This window comes from Bos indicus x Bos taurus, chromosome 2 (assembly GCF_003369695.1).
Source record: "Bos indicus x Bos taurus breed Angus x Brahman F1 hybrid chromosome 2, Bos_hybrid_MaternalHap_v2.0, whole genome shotgun sequence".
Lineage (NCBI taxonomy): Eukaryota > Metazoa > Chordata > Mammalia > Artiodactyla > Bovidae > Bos > Bos indicus x Bos taurus.
This window is the reverse complement of record NC_040077.1, coordinates 55,715,789-55,736,346: the sequence shown is the minus strand read 5'-3', so window position 1 is coordinate 55,736,346 and position 20,558 is coordinate 55,715,789. Positions and strand designations below refer to the sequence as shown.

Sequence of the window (20,558 nt, the reverse complement as noted above, 5' to 3'; positions counted from 1 at the left end):
TCCTTGGCTAAAAAATGATTTCCTCTTACCCCTTCAGGATTCTATCCAAACCCTTTCACCTCACCTTTAAGGCTTCTGATTTCACCACCTTTGGGATCCACAGCTGCTCTGTCATCATTACCTGTAAATTAAACCTACAGTAGTGACCTATTTAACGTTCTTCTCATCCTCTTTCTTGGGTATGTTTTTTGGTGTTTTGTTTTCTCATGGAATTCCTGATGCTGAAGTATCCTCCACTTCCCTTTGACATTCTTCCTTTAAGCTCTAGGTCAAATACCACTTTCTTCAGAAAAAAGTTCTCTGAGAATCCCCACATAAAGACAACTCTGGGGCTTCCACCATGGTCCAGTGGTTAAGAATGAGCCTTGCAATTCAGGGGATGCAAGTTTGATCTTTGGTGATGGACTATGATCCCAGTTGTCAGGAAGCAGCTACCGAGTCTGCATGCCTTTGTGCCACAACCAGAGAGTCCTGTGTGCACCGCAGTGAAAGATCTCATATGTTCAACAAAGATTCCATGTGCCACAACTAAGACCAAATGCCGCCAAATTAAAAAAAAAAAAAAAATATATATATATATATATATATACATTAAAAAAAATCTTGAAAAAAAGTTATCTCTTACTTCCTGTGTATTCTTACTACAAAGACATTCTCCATTAATCATGCATCTCTTTGGGCCAGCTCTGAACTTGTTAAATTAAATGCTACAAAGTCTTTATATTTTGGAGATGCTTATATTATCTCCAAAGGTAGATTATGAACTCCTTGAAGACAGTAGCCATTTCTTAACATTTATTTTATCTCCTCTGATAGCTAGTACAGTGTCCTTCATATAATAAGCATATGATCAATGTCCTTAAATCAAGCAGCTTTTAAATATTTGAGAAGTAAGCAAACTGTATATGTGAGGAAACTGAAGTCCAGAATCATTAGCAACATGCCTAAAGGTAACTAGCTGTCAAAGATATAGTGTGCCTGATTATTACAGATGTTTTCTACTCATATAAAAGTTATACAATTTTGTTAATTGATTGGTTGTTCTAAACCAAAGCAATTCATGAAACTCACTGATTTTAATAAAGTATATGCATATATACTTAAATATATGCAATAACATATATATTTATAATAAAAATAGATATAAAAATTTATCTGCAGATAATTGGACATTTCAAGAGTAACTCTAAAGAACTCAATATGCAATGTCTTATAAAATAAAAAAACACTATGCAAGAATTGTGATGGCAATGGGGACACTGATATTTTTAATGCACTTTGAGCAACATGACCAATATCCTAGTAAGAACCAAGTATTAAAAGAGTCTCTGATGTCCTGTTAAATCTTATATTCTACTGTATAGCACTGTAAACATAAAAGTGTAAATCTACATTTCCCATGAAGGTGGATACATTGCTCAATTTAATTCCCATAATATTTAAAGCATAGAGGACAACTGCAATTCTATTTTACAATGAAAGCTTTAATAAGCTGGTATGTGGAAAAAAGCAGTAGAAATATTAGTACTAAAGAAAATGAAATTAACAAATATTTTTAAATCAACAGTCACTTGGATTCTTCTTAAATTTAGCTTGACAGACATTAGATTTATCCTTTAAAATGCTTTGTTTGTGGGCAGTCTGAAATCTGTGTTACGCATTGTCACTTACCATCTTTCAGAATGGTTTCTCGCTCTGTGCCATCTATTTTCTGCCGGCCAATTAGGAAACTGGTGGTGTCAGCAAAGTAGATATAACTGGTTTCTGCATGAAAATCTAAAGCACGTGGGTTTACCAGATTCTCTATGGGGATCATGTATTCATCAGCTATTTTGGTATTCAAGTCCATTCCTCTAACAATTCCTGGGCGTCCTTTCCCATAAAAGAGGAACAACTCATTCTTTGGTCCTGCAGAAGAAAGATTACAAACATAAACAACTGATACTGCCTAATCTTCTTTACAATGCATAATGCCACTGTTTAATTAACTGGCTCAATTAGTGTTTTTTAAATTCAATACCAAAAATTAAACCCTAAAATATGCCAAATGTATCTTGATGTAAGAAGGCCAGCCAGCTAATTGTATTACTTTAATTCAAACAGAAATTACTTCCATGAATAGGTTATATTAAGTTAATTATTCTTCAGTCTGTAACTGTCTATGTAGCAAAAACATGATAAATAATTGATAACTTGTAAGTGTAAAATGGACATTTATGGAAACATCCAGCACATTTAATTTTACAACTCATTATAATCTATCTAACACATCTGTAGATACTAACTGTAGCATTCATTATGTTTGAAAATGTTGAAAACTTCAGAATATTTAAAACATGCCCCCTACTCAGAATTTGCATTGCAGACTAACAAGGGAAGCAAAAATAATCACACACTATCACATAACTTGCACCGAATATATTAGTTTGTATGAACATGTGATTTATTTCTTTAAGAAATGAAATCAAATGCCAGTTACAGCATCACTTCTTCTTCCATATCTTAATTAGAACTTTAGAGGTTAATGCTGTCTGCCAGTAACTGACATACAAAACAGTCTTTATCAAAAACTAAAGAAAACAAAAATCTGTGTCCTGGGTTAAAATGCCAGAATCAAGGAAGTTTTTTTCTACAGAATGAATGAACTTATTTTGACGTTTATATGAAACTACATGCAAGGCTCTCCTATTGGTAGGGCACATTATACTTAGTTTAGTTATATAATTTGAAGGGAAAATTTCATACAGAAAGGAAAACATATAAAGTTTCATTAAAACTGAAGATATATGACTATTATATTTGGATAAATATATCATAAATGTAATTCCTATTAACTTAAAGTAACTATATTATTAAAATTTGGAGAAAAAAGAAAAACAAAGTACTCATAAACATAACACCTTCAATGCAAACTATATTATCATTTTATATATGGTCTCTCTTATTTTCTTTCAAAATTAGTGTTAATGAATATGGTGCTGTGCTTAGTTGCTCAGTCATGTCTGACTCTTTGTGACCCCATGGACTCCCACCAGGATCCTCTGTCCACGGGGATTATTCACGCAAGAATATTGCAGTGGGCTGCCATGCCCTCCTCCATGGGATCTTCCCAACCCAGGGATCGAACCCAGGTCTCCCACACTGTAGGCAGATTCTTTACCATCAGAGCCACCAGGGAAGCCCATATTAAATATATAGTATATATAATTTTAATATTTAAAGAATAAAACTAAAACATATCTCATGTATCTAGCACAGATCTTAAGAATATCTCCAGGATGTTAGAATGCATGCACATGTCCCAAAATCTATTCCTTTCCATCCCAGAGACAACCAATTTCTCTGGTTATATACAATAATATGGATATTGTTTATCATGTAATTTTTAGAAGTTTTGGCACATAAGTTGTTTGTATTTCTCAACAGTAGATAGTTTGACTTTTGCATGTTTGAACTGCATGTGTGCTATGAGTTGATTTTATTATTATATACTTGATATTCATCTCTGCTTGTTATAGTTCTTATTCATTTTCATGGATATATTATATGCCTCTGTGTGACTATTTTTAATTTATCTAGCTATTTTTCTAATGCACACTAGTAAGAAGAGGATACTTTTGCATTCTGTTTTTATTACTGTTAGCATTAAAATTATATTCTATGTTGATCCATTAAGTCTTAACATTTCTTAAGTAGGGTCAGTCTAATATATGATAATTTGTCAAATCATTCCTCAGTTGGTTTTATCTTCCTATTATAATAACACTTAGATATGCAGTTTTTCAACCTGGTATTTTATATATTTTCTTAGATGATCCCTTAGTATATATTTCCAGAACTGGAATTACTGGTTGAACAATATTAACAGCCCTCTTCTTCCTCATTACTCTTACAACCACTCAGTGTTTACCTTTCTTTTTATTTTTTTAAAACAATATCATTGTACACTATTAAAAAGTAAATTCTTCTGAAAATTAACATTCCTGTGAATTTCCTACCAACATTATATGAATACTTTATTTTTTAAATGGGATCTTAAGTATGCATTTTAGCGCTTAAAAAAACTTAACAATACTTTTTTCTGTTATTAAAAGATCTTCAAAACATTCTTTTCAATGGCAGTATCATGTTAGAGAGGCAGTATCAATGGCAGTATATTGTTAGAGAGGCAATATAATATAGTCAGCTCCTTACCTATTGTAGGATATTTAGATGGTTTCTGGGGTTTTGTTATCACACATGCATTTACAATGGATTTCTTTAGTCAAAAGTAGATGCTAAAGGATGTTATCAGTTTGGTGTCTTTTGTATGTATTATCAAATGTCTTTCCAATAGTGATATCAATTTATAATATATAATATATTATATTATATTATATATAGATTTTCCAGTTCTATTAGTGATGCATAAGAACACTGGTTTCTCAATACTCATTTTTGCTAACATTTATTTCTGCTAACATATATTTATTTTTAATTGATGCATTAATTAGTAATCAGTAGACCTAATCAGTTTAATACGTGTGTACATGTACATGCATATTTTAAACAAAAATGGTAACTGTTTTCCTATTGTTTTATTCAGTTTGTTTGTTTGTTTTTTTTTTTTCAATCACTGGGTACTTTAACTTTCTTCTAATGTGTTTTCTTCTATTATAAACAATTGAAAACTAAAAATTACACTCCTCAGACACTAATATAGCCATGGCTCTAATTTTTATTTAAGTACCTAAATCCAAGTTGAATTAGTACAAGATATACTAACTTGAGTTTGGAATGTGAAAATGAGACCATATTTGGCTGCTTCTGCTGGTATTCATCTAATGGAGAAACTGAATTTTTCTACATTAATCTTCTATTGTGTATATCAAGTGGCAAGGAAAAAGGCTTCTTTTGATTGTGCTTTGTTTTGTTTGCCAGTATATTGAATTTCTGAAGCTAATAGTTATGTTGCAAACTTCTTAGTCAGTAGAACTCAGCTAAAATGGTGTTTTTGAAGTTATCATTGCCATTGGTGGCCTCCTGATGCCCTAGCTTCTGATGGTGGTAGATGTTTCAGCTTAAGCCAGGCTAATCTGTGGTGGCTATAAAAGGAAAATCCCTGAGTCAGTCTAGAAGCTGTTGCTTCAGGCACCTCAATGATTTTTTAAGTACCTATCTATTTGTGTTTGATTCTTTCTGCTTAAAATAGATATTATTGTTTCTATTCATTTAAATGTTAATTTAATTTACCATGATTGAGGGCTTCCCAGGAGCACTACTGATAAAGAATGCACCTGCCAATTCAGGAGACATAAAGGAGGCTGTTGGATTCCTGAGTTGGAAAGATCCCTTGAAGGAGGAAATGGCAACCAACTCCAGTATTCTTGCCTGGAAAATTCCATGGGCAGAGGAGCCGGGAGAGCTACAGTCCAGAGTCACAAAGAGTCGAACCTGACTGAAGCGACTTAACACGACGCAACTTTTCCACATCAGTCTTTTTCTTTCATGTATATCAAGAGGAAAGGAAGAGGGGCTTTTGGTTTGGTTTTCCCATATAACAAACATGTATATGCACACCTACACATGCATGTATATTTATATATGCATAAGTGTGCATGTTTATATTTTTGTATAACATGCCATCACTTTCCAAGTGGTGACCAGAGTGGCTTAAAGGCTGGTTACACACACACACACACATGCACACACACACACACATCTCCTATCTTGAGGCTTCGGACACAGTGTCCTCAATTATCTAGAGGACTTCGTGAACATCAGAGTTGGTGTCACTATAATATTCCTAGCATTTGCTATAAAGTTAGAAATTTTAAACAGTACAAAAATGCATATATTTTATCACAGTTAAGCCTTTTGGGTTCTTAATTTAACAGTACTTATGCTATGAATTCTAGCCACTTAGATTTAAAATTATAATAAATTTAGAGGTCTCATCTCACCATCTTTAGCAAGCCAATGGCAAGAAAGAAAGAGATGGCAGGACAGTGACCACAGAAACAGAGAACAGACAGAAAAAAAAGGTCATGATGAAAGAGAGATAAACATAAAAAAATATGGTTTTGGGAAAACATTTAAAGACTGTTAATCTCAACATGGATACCATTTCTATGAGGGATATTAATATTATATCTGATTATGAAGACCTTAATTATACTTGTGCAAAATTTAAACTTAACAAAAGTTAAGAACAATTAAATATACACTGTAAAAAGCAAACATCATAACCTTAAAAATTATGGTATTTGGGAAATAGACTGATAGTCTCGACATGGATACCATCTCTATGAGGAACATTAATACTATATCTGATTGTGAACAATTAAGAACAATGAAATTTTTTGGCATATATAAGAAATAAAACAAAGGTCTAGCTACTAGAAAGCTTTTCAACAAAATTATTAAAAAGATTAATATTTAATTAGTATAGCTCTGGTTACATGGAAAACGAAATAATAAAATAAATTTCACCCCCCAATGCTGGTAAGGTGAAGTATTACTTTATGTGGATTTCTGTTGGACTAAACAACACATCTATTATTAGAAGCAGCATCTTGGTTCCGAAAAGAGAAAATCTGGCCAACCAATAATTGAGGCTCATTAGATCACAAACATTTTTTAGGTAATTAAGGAAAGGATTTCCTAAAGTATGTTTCCCAAAGATCCATAAATTTAGTGACTCTACAGTCCAATTAGGTTTCTCATTCACATTAGCATGCACATACAAAAGAAAAAATAAACCTAAATATTGATTTTGAGAAAAATGTCTAGTATACATTTCACAGCGAATTTGACCTGGTGATAGCTCACATTTAACTGACGTTGATGCTCCTAATTAATACTAAGAATCCTGCTCTGAAGCATTAGCTGCTGGCAAATGTTTGATTTTCAATAACATACTTTTGCATGACCTGCCATCACTTCCCAAGTTGAAGCCAGTCCTGCAGCGACAGGTCCGTGTTTTGTAACTGCTGCTGAGAAGACAGATGTGTGAACATCCCCCTGGCATTCCATATGGATCCACTTCACACGCATGGCTTCTGACTACAACAAATGAAAAACAGCATGCTTGAAATTCTCCAAAGGAGATATAATTACATGCATCAGTATGTTGAAACTTTGACAGCACATAAGAGGGAATTCTAGACAAATAATCTATCTACCCAACTATATCATATCATAATCAATTGGAAAAGAGTTTAAACCCCATGAAAGGTAGGGATTTGCCCAAATACTCCTAAGGCTACCTTAAAAAAAATTGTAAGAGGTAAAATGTTTTTATATTAATCTAACCTGTGAACATGCAAACCAAATAAAAGTAACATGATTTTTTGGTACATGTTTATCACACTTAAAAAAAATACATATCTGTGACAAATACAAAAAAATACTGCTAAAATAACCCCGGTTCGTAGTTAAAGCAGAAAAGGATTTCTTCTGAAATAATCCACTATTAGACTTAGTGACTGACTGACTGACCCTGCTAAGTGTCTGACTCTTTGCAAGCCCATATACTATAGCACGCCAGGCTTTGCTGTCCATCACCAACTCCTGGAGCTTGCTCAATCTCATGTTCATTGAGTTGGTGATCCCATCCAGCTATTTTATCCTCTGTGGTCCCCTTCTCCTCCTGCCTTCAATCTTTCCCAGTATCAGGGTCTTTTCAAATGAGTCAGTTCTTCGCATCAGGCCAAAGTATTAGAATTTCAGCTATTTCCTTTAGCATTGACTGGTTTGATCTCCTTGCAGTCCAAGAGACTCTCAAGTGTCTTCTCCAACAAAACAGTGCAAAAGAATCAATTCTTCGGTGCTCAGCTTTCTTTATGGTCCAACTCTCACATCCATACATGACTACTGGAAAAACCATAGCTTTGAATAAATGGACCCTTATCAGCAAAGTAATGTCTCTGCTTTTTAATATGCTATCTATATTTGGCATAGCTTTTCTTCCAAGGAGCAAGTGTCTTTTAATTTCACAGCTGCTGTAACCATCTGCCATGATTTTGGAGTGCAAAAAAATAGTCTCTGTTTCTATTGTTTCCCCATCTATTTGCCATTAAGTGATGGGACCAGATGCCATGATCTTGGTCTTTTTAATGTTGAGTTTTAACCAACTTTTTCATTCTCCTCTTTCACTTTCAAGAGGTTCTTCAGTTCTTCTTCACTTTCTGCTGTAAGGGTGGTGTAATCTGCGTATCTAAGGTTATTGATATTTCTCCCAGCAATCTTGATTCCAGCTTGTGCTTCATCCAGTCCTGCATTTCATATGATGTACTTTACATAGAAGTTAAATAAGCAGGGTGACAATACAGAGCCTTGATGTACTCCTTCCGGTTCTAACTGCTACTTCTTGACCAGCATACAGACTTCTCAGGAGACAGGTCAGGTGGTCTGATAGTCCCATCTCTTTAAAAAATCTCCACAGTTTGTTGTGGAAACTCACTTCAGTATTCTTCCCTGCAAAATCCCATGGACAGAGGATCGCAAAGAGTTGGACATGACTGAATGACTAAGCACACAAGCATACTAAACTAGAATAAATGTGATTCAGTGATCACCTTTATTGAGAAGTGCTGAATTCATTTTTTTTTTTCAATTTTGTGTTCATTGTCATTTGGAGAACCTTCCCACACATGAATTGTGTGTGTGTGTGTGTGCATTGTAACTGTTAAAGGAGAAGGTTGAGTTTGCATGTAGGTATTATGGAATAGTAGAATATTTCATGAGTGTAGAAATTAGAGACAAACAAAACAAAACAAAAAAAAAAATAGGAAAAGCACTAGGCGGAGAAGATGAGAAAAAGAAACACAGGTCAAAGAAAAAAGGAATAAAATCAGTAAGATTTTTATATGATTGTAAGTACATTTCTTTTTAATCACCACTTGGAATTGTGATGAATAATACGATAATTTTTTTCTAATATTAAAACTTATGTGCTTTTGAAAACTATGCTATGCTTTTTATGTTCCACATTCTACAAATGAAAAGATAGCTGTAGTGTAGTTTAACTATCTGTTTTGCCCAAAAGCATTGCTTTTACTTTCCAATCACACCCCATTTCTACACTAGAGAACATCTTTTGTCAGCTAATTAGCAAGTCTGCACTTTTTCACTTTCTTCACTACTTTTGCTCTCTCCTTTGGATCATGCCCATCAGCATATAAATCTGCCATTGCTTCTGCATCTTGGAGGGAAAATACTACTTTTAATCTTAATTCCCAAGCAACCCTTTAATCAGCTCCCCATTTCCCTGCTTCATCTAATATCAATACTTTTCAAAGTTATCCATGCTCATTTTGTACAATTTATTTCTTTCCTTTCTCAGATCTGTTCTAACCAGACATTCTCCTCACCACAAAATTGCACTTGTCTGATCCCTACAAGCTTCACACTGTTAAATCCAATGGCCAATATATAGTTACTTCCTTGGTGATCACATCCATTTTACTTTCTTTTAAAAGTAAAAAAATTGTCATGTATATGCCAATGATGCTCAATTGCTATGTCTAGCTAGGACTTTCCCCTGAAATCCAGTCTTGTATATTCAAATAGCTTCTTGATATCTCCTCCTGAATTTATGACAGGCACTCAAAATAATATGTGTGTGTATATATATGTTATTTGCGCCCAACTAGCTCCAAACTTAGTTTTCCTAAATCTCAAAAATAACTTGGTAATTCCAATTACTCAGCTCAACACACTGTCATCACCTTTGTCTCTCTTTTAAATGTACAACTCATATCAAATTCATCAGGAAAGCCTGTTGGTTATACCTTCAAGTATATCCGCAGTCTACTTTTCACCACCGTCACTGCTACCATCTTGGTCCAATCCACTGTCATCTCTAACCTTCCATCTTTGTTCCCCATAGCCTACGGTCAACACAGCAACCCTACTGGTTTCTTTAAAAACTAAGTCAGGTTTTGAGACTCTCTACCTAAGGACTCTCCATGTCATGCAAAGTATAAGCAAACTTTTTTATAACTGTCTGCGGGGCTCTACTAGTTACTGTTCTCCTTCATTTTTCCAACTTAATTGCCTGCTTCTCTTCCTTGTGTTTGCTCTTCTTCAGACATATGGGTCTCCTTACTGCTCACTGAACTATCCACTATCCAAACATGCTCTTCCTCACGGAAGCTCCAATACTTTGGCCACCTGATGTGAAGAACGGACTCTCTGGAAAAGACCCAATGCTGGGAAAGATTGACAGCAGGAGGAGAAGGGGACCACAGAGGGTAAGATGGTTGGGTGGCATTACCAACTTGATGGACGTGAATTTAAGCAAGCTCTGGGAGTTGGTGATGGACAGGGAAGCCTGAGCTGCTGCAACCCATGGGGACACAAAGAGTTGGACACAACTGAGCTGACTGATCTTTCTACCTGTCTCTCTTCTTTAATTACTCCGAGTCTTCATGCAATTTTATCTTTCAATGCAATTTCCTCTGATCATTAAATATAAAATTGTAAACTAATCCTATTCATGACACTCATCTACTTTCTCTCTCTCCATAGCACTTATTATCTTCTAATATAATAATTTACTTACTCTAAAAGAAAAATATTATGTATTTTTTTTTGAAACAATGCAAATCTTATAAGGGAAATAATGTTTTAGTCTGTTTTACTCAGCTGTATTCTCAATGTACATAAAATAGTTCCTGGCACATAGTATTAATAAATGATCAAAAAATAATTGGTAAATTAATAAGACCAAATTTAAACCTTTATCTACAGAATCCCAAGTCTGAATTTCCTGTAAACATATGTGTAACAATACTTTGCCTAAATTGAATTTATGTTAATAGATAAATAATTCTAAATTAGTTTTAATTTGAAGCACAAAAAGATAATGAAAAGTCAGGTGGTAGTTTTGTATGTTACATTATTCTCTATATAATTGAGCCTACATTGTATTGATGAACAAGCATCATTAACTTACAATGCAAAATAATTTTTCAGGGATACTTAGCAATGTTGCAGCCTTCTTGGTAAAAATTATTTTGAATTAACTTGTGTTAAGGAATGGTTGGGAAGTTAATCAAGAGACCCCCAAGTGACTGAAATAAAAACTAGACAGATACTGCAAGAAAGTCACCTGACTTGAAGGTTGTCTCCTAGAATGATAAAATAAAAACTCTAGCATCTCAGCATCTGAGTTTTCTGTATACATACATCAAGAGTGAACGTTCCTTCCTGAATTTAAATCCAGCCATCATTTCAATTCTATGGCTGTAGAAATGATCCACTAGGAACTGAACAATTTGTCATTTAGACTTTGGAAGGGAGCTCTATTATATTTTATCATGTAGACATGTACATTTTTGCTATCAAAACAGAATTTATGGCTCACCCACTTTGACACCACACAAAGGCACAAGAGTCATATCTCCATTCAATTCACCATTATGACGGCTATGAAGAAGTCTTGGAATCTTACCTGTTGGTTGAATTCTTTTTTGATAGATTCGGATTGCTTTAGCATTTTCCATTTTAATTAATGAATGAATATCACTACCATTAAATCGGTTTATCCTTATGATGTTGAAGTTATCAGCATCAGTTGCATATAAGTAGTCTTCAAACACAGTTATACCATACAGATGTTTGACCTATAAAAAGGTGCAAAAATAACTATGATTTTTTAATTATGTTGCTTTCAACTTGAAAGAAAAAAAAAATTGCTTTTACTACTGTGGAAAACCCCCACAGTAGGAGAGTCGTGAGCATATTATCATTTATTTTTTCTCAAAGAATTCAACATTTCACTAATATAAATTTTTCTATAAAAATAATACATTATGCAGTAGTAGACAAAGCAGTTTAAAATGTATGGGGAGAATTGTATTCATGTTTCTTTCAGTTCAGTTCAGTTGCTCAGTCCTTTGAAATCCCATGGACTGCAGCACACCAGGCTTCTCTGTCCATCACCAACTCCCAGAGCTTACTCAAACTCATGTCCATAGAGCTGGTGATGCCATCCAACCATCTCATCCTCTGTCATTCCCTTCTCCTCCCACCTTCAATCTTTACCAATGTCAGGGTCTCTTCAAACGACTCAGTTCTTCGCATCAGGTGGCGAAAGTATTGGAGTTTCAGCATCAGTCCTTCCAATGAATGTTCAGGACTGATTTCCTTTAGGATGGACTGGTTATATTTCCTTGCAGTCCAAGGGACTCTCAAGAGTCTTCTCCAACACCACAGTTCAAAAGCATCAATTTTTTTGGTGCTCAGCTTTCTTTATAGTCCAACTCTCACATCCATACATGACTACTGGAAAAACCGCAGCTTTGATTAGATGGACCTTTTTGGCAAAGTGACGTCTCTGCTTTTTAATGTGATGTCTAGGTTGGTCATAGCTTTTCTTCCAAGGAGCAAGCATCTTTTAATTTCATGGCTGCAGTCACCATCTGCAGTGATTTTGAAGCCCTAAAAATAAAGTCTCTCACTGATTCCATTGTTTCCCCATCTATTTGCCATTAAGAGATGGGAGCAGATGCCATAATCTTCGTTTTCTGAATGTTGAGTTTTAAGCCAACTTTTCACTCTCCTCTTTCACCTTCATCAAGAGGCTCTTTAGTTCTTCTTCACTTTCTGCCATAAGCATGGTGTAATCTGCGTATCTGAGGTTATTGATATTTCTTCCGACAATCTTGATTCCAGCTTGTGCTTCATCCAGTCTGGCATTTCTCATGATGGACTCTGCATGTAAGTTAAATAAGCAGGGTAACAATATACAGTCTTGACATACTCCTTTCCTGATTTGGAACCAGTCTGTTCCATGTCCTGTTCTAACTGTTGCTTCCTGACCTGCATACATATTTCTCAAGAGGTAGGTCAGGTGGTCTGGTATTCCCAACTCTTGAAGAATTTTCCACAGTCTGTTGTGATCCACATGGTCAAAGGCTTTGGCATAGTCAATAAAGCAGAAATGGATGCTTTTTGGAACTCTCTTGCTTTTTTGATGATCCAACAGATGTTGGAAATTTGATCTCTGGTTCCTCTGCCTTTTCTAAAACCAATTGACCAGCTGGAAGTTCATGGTTCACATACTGTGGAACCCTGGCTTGGAGGATTTTGAACACTCCTCTGCTAGCATGTGAGATGAGTGCCATTGTGTAGTAGTTTGAGCATTCCTTGGCATTGTCTTTCTCTGGGATTGGAATGAAAGCTAACCTTCTCCAGTCCTGTGGCCACTGCAGAGTTTTACAAATTTGCTGGCATATTGAATAAAGCACTTTCACAGCATCATCTTTCAGGATTTGAAATAGCTTAACTGGAATTCCATCACCTCTACTAGCTTTGTTCATAGTGATGCTTCCTAAGGCCCATTTGACTTCACATTCCAGGATGTCTGGCTCTAGGTGATTGATCACACCATCGTGATTATCCTGGTCATGAAGATCTTTTTTGTATACTTCTTCTATGTATTCTTGCCACCTCTTCTTAATATCTTCTGCTTCTGTTAGGTCCATGCCATTTCTGTCCTTTATTGTTCCTATCTTTTCATGAAATGTTCCCTTGGTAACTTTAATTTTCTTGAAGAGATCTCTAGTCTTTCCCATTCTATTGTTTTCCTCTATTTCTTTGCATTGATCACTGAGGAAGGCTTTCTTATCTCTCCTTGCTATTCTTTAGACCTTGCATTCAAATAGGTTTATCTTTCCTTTATCCTTTGCCTTTCATTTCTCTTCATTTTTACTGCTGTTTGTAAGACCTCATCTGACAACCATTTTGCCTTTTCACATTTATTTTTCTTGGGGATGGTCTTGATCACTGCCTCCTGTACAATGTCATGAACCTCTGTCCACAGCTCTTCAGGCACTCTGTCTATCAGATCAAATCCCTTGAATCTGTTTGCCACTTTCACTGTATAATTGTAAAGGATTTGATATAGGTCATACCTGAATGGTCTAGTGGTTTTCTCTACTTTCTTCATTTTAAGTCTGAATTTGGCAATAAAGCGATCATGATTTGAGCCATAGTCAACTCCCAGTCTGGTTTTTGCTGACTGTATAGAGCATCTCCATCTTTGGCTGCAGAGAATATAATCAATCTGATTTTGGTTGACCATTTGGTGATGTCCATGTGTATCATATTCTCTTGTGTTGTTGGAAAAGTGTGTTTGCTATGACCAGGGTATTCTCTTCTCAAAATTCTTATTAGCCCTTGCCCTACTTCATTCAGTACTCCAAGGTCAAATTTGCTGGTTACTCCAGGTATTTCTTCACTTCCTACTTTGCATTCCAGTTCCCTATAATGAAAAGGACATCTTTGGGGGTATTAGTTCCTGAAGGTCTTGTAGGTCTTCACAGAACCATTCAACTTCAGCTTCTTCAGCCCATCAACAGAAAATTGGATTAAAGATTTACTGAGCATGGCCCTGCCTATCAGAACAAGACCCAGTTTTTCCCTCAGTCAGTCTCTCCCATCAGAAAGCTTCAGTAAGTCTCTTATATTATCTATCAGAGGGCACACAGAATGAAAACCACAATCATAGAAAACTAATCAATCTGATCACATGGACCACAGCCTTGTTTAACTCAGTGAAACCATGAGCCATGTTGTGTAGGGCCACCCAAGATGGACCGGTCATTGTGGAGAATTCTGACAAAATGTGGTCCCCTGCAGAAGGGAATGGCAAATCACTTCAGTATTCCTGCCTTAAGAACCCCATGTTTCATGAAGAAAACATTTTCAGTAGCTACTTTTAAAAGGCTAGTGAGAATCAAACTTTCAAGCATATTCAATAATATGCTTATGGCATTGTTACATACAATTTGAGATGTTTTTGTGGGCCACTTTTTTATATAATCATGGATATACATAATCTATAAAATCCTGGTTTTGCCTATGAAAGGACTGATGAGAAAGCACCTTTGAAAATCCCATTTAAAAAAAATACAGGTTACACTACTATTCCCAGCATGGAAATTAATAAACAATGAAATCATATATTTAGAACAATTATAAATAATATGTCAGCATTCTCTACTCAGAAATTGCATTCTTTCTAAAGTCTATTTATAATGAACATGAAACTCTGTGATATGAGAATAGCAGTGTTTACTGTTCTCCATGACACTTCACAGTTAACAGCATAACTTTCCTACTTGGCAGATGTCTTAGGGATTATGGGTAAGAATAGACTTCTTGAATTGATGGAAAGCTTCCAGTAAAGCAAAGGAAGAATGAGTATACTGATTTTCTCATACAACAGGGCACATGCTAGGTGCAAGGCCTTTGGGAATTCCTTGTATTATATTTAATTTAAAATGGTTCTGGACCAGGGTATGGTAGATCTGTCAATTGATTGCTGTAGAGATTTTGATGAAAAAGCATTTGTCAGTATTCTTTGGCATTATATTGCACTTTCAGTCCACTTTTTATTATAGATTTTTTTAGTTAAGAGAATTTGAGAAGTTATCCATGATTTGTTATTAAAAAAAATTATAGAACAAAATCACAAACATTTGTACTTAGGAAATCTTGCTAGTTCGTTTGATTTGCTATCTTCCTAGCTTACATGACCCTTCATTATAATTTGTGATCCTCTCATGTAAGATGTTGACTAAAAGAAGACTGGTTTTTCATATTGTTTTTGGACATATTTTAATTCTTCATGTCTAGGCAACAAATTAGAAATTAAGGGAGAGAATCATTCTATGTTAAAACTTCAGTAATCACTTTTTATGTTAGTATTAGTCCCCAGTAAGTGTCATAAGGTCCCCAGTAAGTGTCATAGGAGGGCTTCCCTCATAGCTCAGTTGGTAAATCATCTACCTGCAATGCAGGGGACCCAGATTTGATTCCTGGGTTGGGAAGATCCCCTGGAGAAGGAAATGGCAACCCACTCCAGTATTCTTGCCTGGAGAATCCCATGGACAGAGAGGAGCCTGGGGGCTATAGTTCAGGGGTCGCAAGAGTTGGACATGACTTAGCTACTAAACCACGTGTCATAAAGGAAGGAATGTGTGTATTTATCAATAATATTTTCTGCATAAGTGACATCATATTCACTATATATGTGTATATATATATACATATATAGTGAATACGATGTATATATATATGTGTATATATATATACACATATATATACACATATATAGTGACTATGATATATATATATAAAAAACCCAATTTTGATTTGGGCAATACATTTTTCCTATAAAAGTTATAAACAAGCTAAAGTCTTCCATTAATTTCCATTTATTTTATCCATGCTTTGCTCTAAGTGTGGGACCAACCATCTGGAAGTGTGAGGTCATGGCATACCCACATTGCTGTCTACTCAGTTGCCAATCCACAGTCCAAGAGAGAAAGCATGACTATAGAGGTGGCAATTGATGAGGGTAGAAAACATGTTCATACGATAAAGATCAAATTTTACTCTCTGCCTCCGTGCTTGCCTTCAGAAGGATTTATTTACCATAAAGTACCTACAGTGCTACTCTGCTTACTATCCCCAGCAGAGGTGGGAGGAACTAGATGTGGTATACAGGCCATTCTGATTACAGGACAAATTCTTACAAAATTTTATCTATGTTGGAATACTTAGTGGCAGACTAAACATATGTTTAGGGAACCAGGAGAACACAGGCAATAGAAATGGGGAAAAATGGATAATTAAAAACTTCAGACATTAAAAAAGAAAAAAACCTTTTAAAAGTAGCCATGGGGAAGATCATTTGAATTCCTCATCCTGTTTCATGGTGTGAAATCTCAATTACATGTATACCAAAGAAGGTACATCATAATCATTTCAGAGACTAGGTGCTCTAAGGTCATAACTAAAGATGGCCAAAGAAATCAAGATTTTGAGGGCAGTTGAAGGTGAGAGAAAAATAAGTGGCCTCACTTTTAATATTGGATGCATTTTTTTAGACACCCAGATCAGATTAGTGCATTTGTTTATCTGCCAAGGAAGTGAAAATATTTCATTGTTAAATGCTGATTATAAAGGAAAAGTAACTTGACATGAAAATTACATAGCATTTGTACCTTGCATTATAGAAGAAAGCAAAGAAAGCCACTTACTGCAGTTCTATAGAATGAGAATTTCACATGAAATTAGTAAGATCAGTGAGATAAAATTGAATTTCAAAAGCATTCTAGTGAATAAGACATCTCCACTTAGAGATCTTTTTCAATTTTAACTGAATGTTATTTACAAAAACTTATTCAGCAAAGGAAAAAAAACACAAATGAGAAAAAATGTGACCTTGGTGCCTTTCACAAAATTCTTATTCTGGGAAGTAAATATTTAAACACTTCAGAAGGCAAAATATAAATAATCCAACATATTAAAATAATAATAACACTTCTGTGAGCCACCATTTGCATTATTAGCTCTCTCTCTCTCTCTCTCTCTCTCTATATATATATATATATATATATATGCTGCTAAGTCGCTTCAGTCGTGTCTCACTCTGTGTGACCCCATAGACGGCAGCCCACCAGGCCCCGCTGTCCCTGGGATTCTCCAGGCAAGAACACTGGAGTGGGTTGCCATTTCCTCCTCATATATATATATATTAGATATATATATATATCTTCAGTGCCACATAGGACAAATGATAGTTCAGGTTTTTACAAATGAAATACTTAAATTAGTTTTTAGTAAGTAGGTCATAACATCTGTCCTAGTCTAACATTTTTCTTTCTTACTATCATAGAATTTCTGGTTGCGTTGGCTGTTTTTGATTTATTTCTGTTGGTTTTTGTTTTGTGTGCTGTTTTTTTTTTGTTTGTTTTTTTGTTTTAAATAGAGGGAAGGAGGGAGAGCAAGTCCTCCCCCATCATGTATTATGGAGTGCACTATGAAAAGAACATTCTTCTATATAGCAAACACATCAATTTTTATGACCCACTGCAGCTTGACTTCATAAGAAATTTTCAACACTGCAATTTTCAGTCTTCTTCCTAGGATGAGATCATTCATTTTATTACCTTAGCTGCATTTTCCAACCAAACTGTACTTACTTGTCTGCCTTGGATGATCGTATGTCTGTTTTTTCCTTGATAGTCCACGACTTCCACGTAGTCCAAGTAAAGATCTACCCAGTAAACCCATTTGTTTACTAGGTCTAGTGCCAGTGCAGCTGGCTGCTCTGTCTTAGAATCAATTATCCTTGTTCTGTTCATCCCATCCATGTCACATCGCTCCACTTTGGCCACATTCCCATAGTCGGTAAAGAAAAGTTTTCTGTTGAAAGAAAACTAAATGTTAAAGTGGAAAGGTGGGGGCAGCATATTCAATAGAACCATCTGTAAAACACAGAACTTTTCCTTCTAATTTATTTCAGTGGTTACATCTGTTAGCTTCCCATAACCATTTCCATATAATATCACTCATAAACAAGGAAATCTGCTAATGAATATTGCAGGGCATAAGGGAGCAGGTTAACTAACAACTGTAAAATTTCCCCAAAACGAATGATTATGGTGGGTTTATTTTTGTATTAGGGGAAATGTTTCTTTAAGCTTCATAGAGCTGGTACCACAGGAGATCTGTATAGTCCATTTGGAATAAGCTTCAGAAGTGAGCCAAGTAACCAGGCCAGGGCATGTGAGCTCTCAGGCTTTATCTTCAACCTGCTTTTCAAATTGCCTCGTAATGTCTGTCTCCTATAAAAGCTATTATGTGGAGCTCAATGATGCAAGCAAATGTGCCATTTATAGCAATGAAAATAAATAATCACCCCCCAAACCAATCCCAAATTCTCCCAAATATCCCCAACTGACAAAATTTAATAAAGATAATGCAGTCCATTTCCTTTCATTTTCTCTTTATATATTTCAAAGAAAAGGCTGAAAAGCAATGTTGATGTCTGAGATAAGAAGTCCTTCTATGAAGTACTAACAGCATGTGTCAAAGGTTTAAATACCTCTAACACCTCAGTGTCTAATATTTGATTAGTATTCACTATGTTTAGTAAACAGAAATCAATTTCAATTAACCTGACAATATTTTAACAAGATTATCTACTCATGAGAGTAAATTGTGTTCCTAAATGGAGGACTATCTTGCCTTCATTTAAAAACCATCTCCAGAATAATCTTATTTCCAGTGACTGAGCAAAATTAAGATTACCTAGAGTATAGAATATTCAATTTTGCAAACTTGGTGAATTAGTTTTTAGTTACCTGTATCAACACTATTGCATCAGCTCACAGTATGGGGTATCTTTCAATACTAAGGAATATTATTTAGGCTTTAATTTAGCTCTTTTGCTATGGGAAGCTGTGATCAATTTTTAAACATTAATTCATGTGTAATGTGAGCCATATTTTATTATGAGTATATATTCCCCCAAATATTTTGAAAGATCAATTTATCACAATAATTTAAAAAATAAAATAAGTTTCATCTTAATTTCTCCTGAAAAAAAAAAAAAACCTATCATGATAGGTTAAAAAATGTTTTTCAAGGGACATTCCATTCAGGTAAAGAGATTTCTATTCCAGTGAAGAAGAAATAAAGGGGCGTATTATACATTTTATTGTCATGCTAAATACTCAAACTTCTACTCCTATGATGGCTCATTAGTTACCTTCCTTCCTCTCTCTCTCCCTCTCTCTCACCTTTACCACAATCTCTTCCTGCCTCCATCTTTCATCTTCTCTTTCTTCACTTCTTAATTTGTTCATGGTCATCTTAAATTAAGTTACTATTAAGATTAACAGTTGATCTGTTTCTTGCTATAGAACACTGTCCACTGTTCTTATCATAAAAACTCTCTTTCTCACCTCATACCAAAATGCCTGTCCTTTTATAGTTTTCTTTTCCAACTGGTCCATTTCACAGACCAGATAGATCCTGCTGTGCAGGTAGCTCAGCTTTGGCACAGAGAGTCGGAGGCTCTGGCCCCCTGTGTTTAGCATGTTGTATATAGACTATGTATAGTGACATGAAGAAGGGGGTTCCAACTATCTACATGAGGCTGAATAGGAAAGATGAGTCTCAAGATTAGAATTTCTCTCAAGTCACCCTGAGGTGACTTAATTAGATGTGATCCTAAAAAGACAAAAAGAGAAGAGTACCAAGACAAGAAGCCTGGAGGCATATTTTTGAAGAAAGAAGACCAAATAAGATTAGAGAAAGAAAGAAAGTGAAGTCGCTCAGTTGTGTCGGACTCTTTGTGACCCCATAGACTGTAGCCTACCAGGCTCCTCTGTCCATGGGATTTTCCAGGCAAGAGTACTGGAGTGGGTTGCCATTTCCTTCTCCAAAGGATATTCCCAACCCAGGGATCAAACCCGGGTCTCCCGCACTGTAGGCAGGCACTTTACCATCTGAGCCACCAGGAAAGCCTGGTAAAAGACACAGACTCTTATAGAGACCTAAGGGAGAAAAGTTCCCTGATAAAGAATTGGAGTGGCTGGCTGGATCAGTTGGGTGTCCCTGGTGGCTCAGCTGGTAAAGAATCTTCCTGCAGTGCAGGAGACCTGGGTTTGATCCCTGGGTTGGGAAGAACCCTTGGAGAAGGGAATGGCTACCCACTCTAGTATTCTGGCCTGGAGAATTCCATGGACTGTATAGTCCATGGGGTCGCAAAG

At 35.5% G+C, this 20,558-nt stretch overlaps 1 protein-coding gene across 3 annotated transcripts in view; it reads right to left on the bottom strand.

Moving 5' to 3' along the window:
• The window catches only part of LRP1B (LDL receptor related protein 1B), a 2,173,551-nt gene that overhangs the window by 936,251 nt on the left and 1,216,742 nt on the right, over positions 1 to 20,558 (bottom strand). For 2 of the 3 annotated variants that reach the window (XM_027561656.1, XM_027561663.1), the window contains exons 1-4: positions 17,982 to 18,199; positions 11,438 to 11,609; positions 6,901 to 7,044; positions 1,672 to 1,908 (exon numbers count right to left, since the gene is read on the bottom strand). In XM_027561656.1, the coding sequence (XP_027417457.1) occupies positions 1,672 to 1,908; positions 6,901 to 7,044; positions 11,438 to 11,609; positions 17,982 to 18,152 (724 nt within the window). In that variant the 5' untranslated portion in view covers positions 18,153 to 18,199. Of the gene's footprint in view, positions 1 to 1,671; positions 1,909 to 6,900; positions 7,045 to 11,437; positions 11,610 to 17,981; positions 18,205 to 20,558 lie in introns of those variants that run through there. The other variant, XM_027561670.1, reaches the window with a different exon arrangement.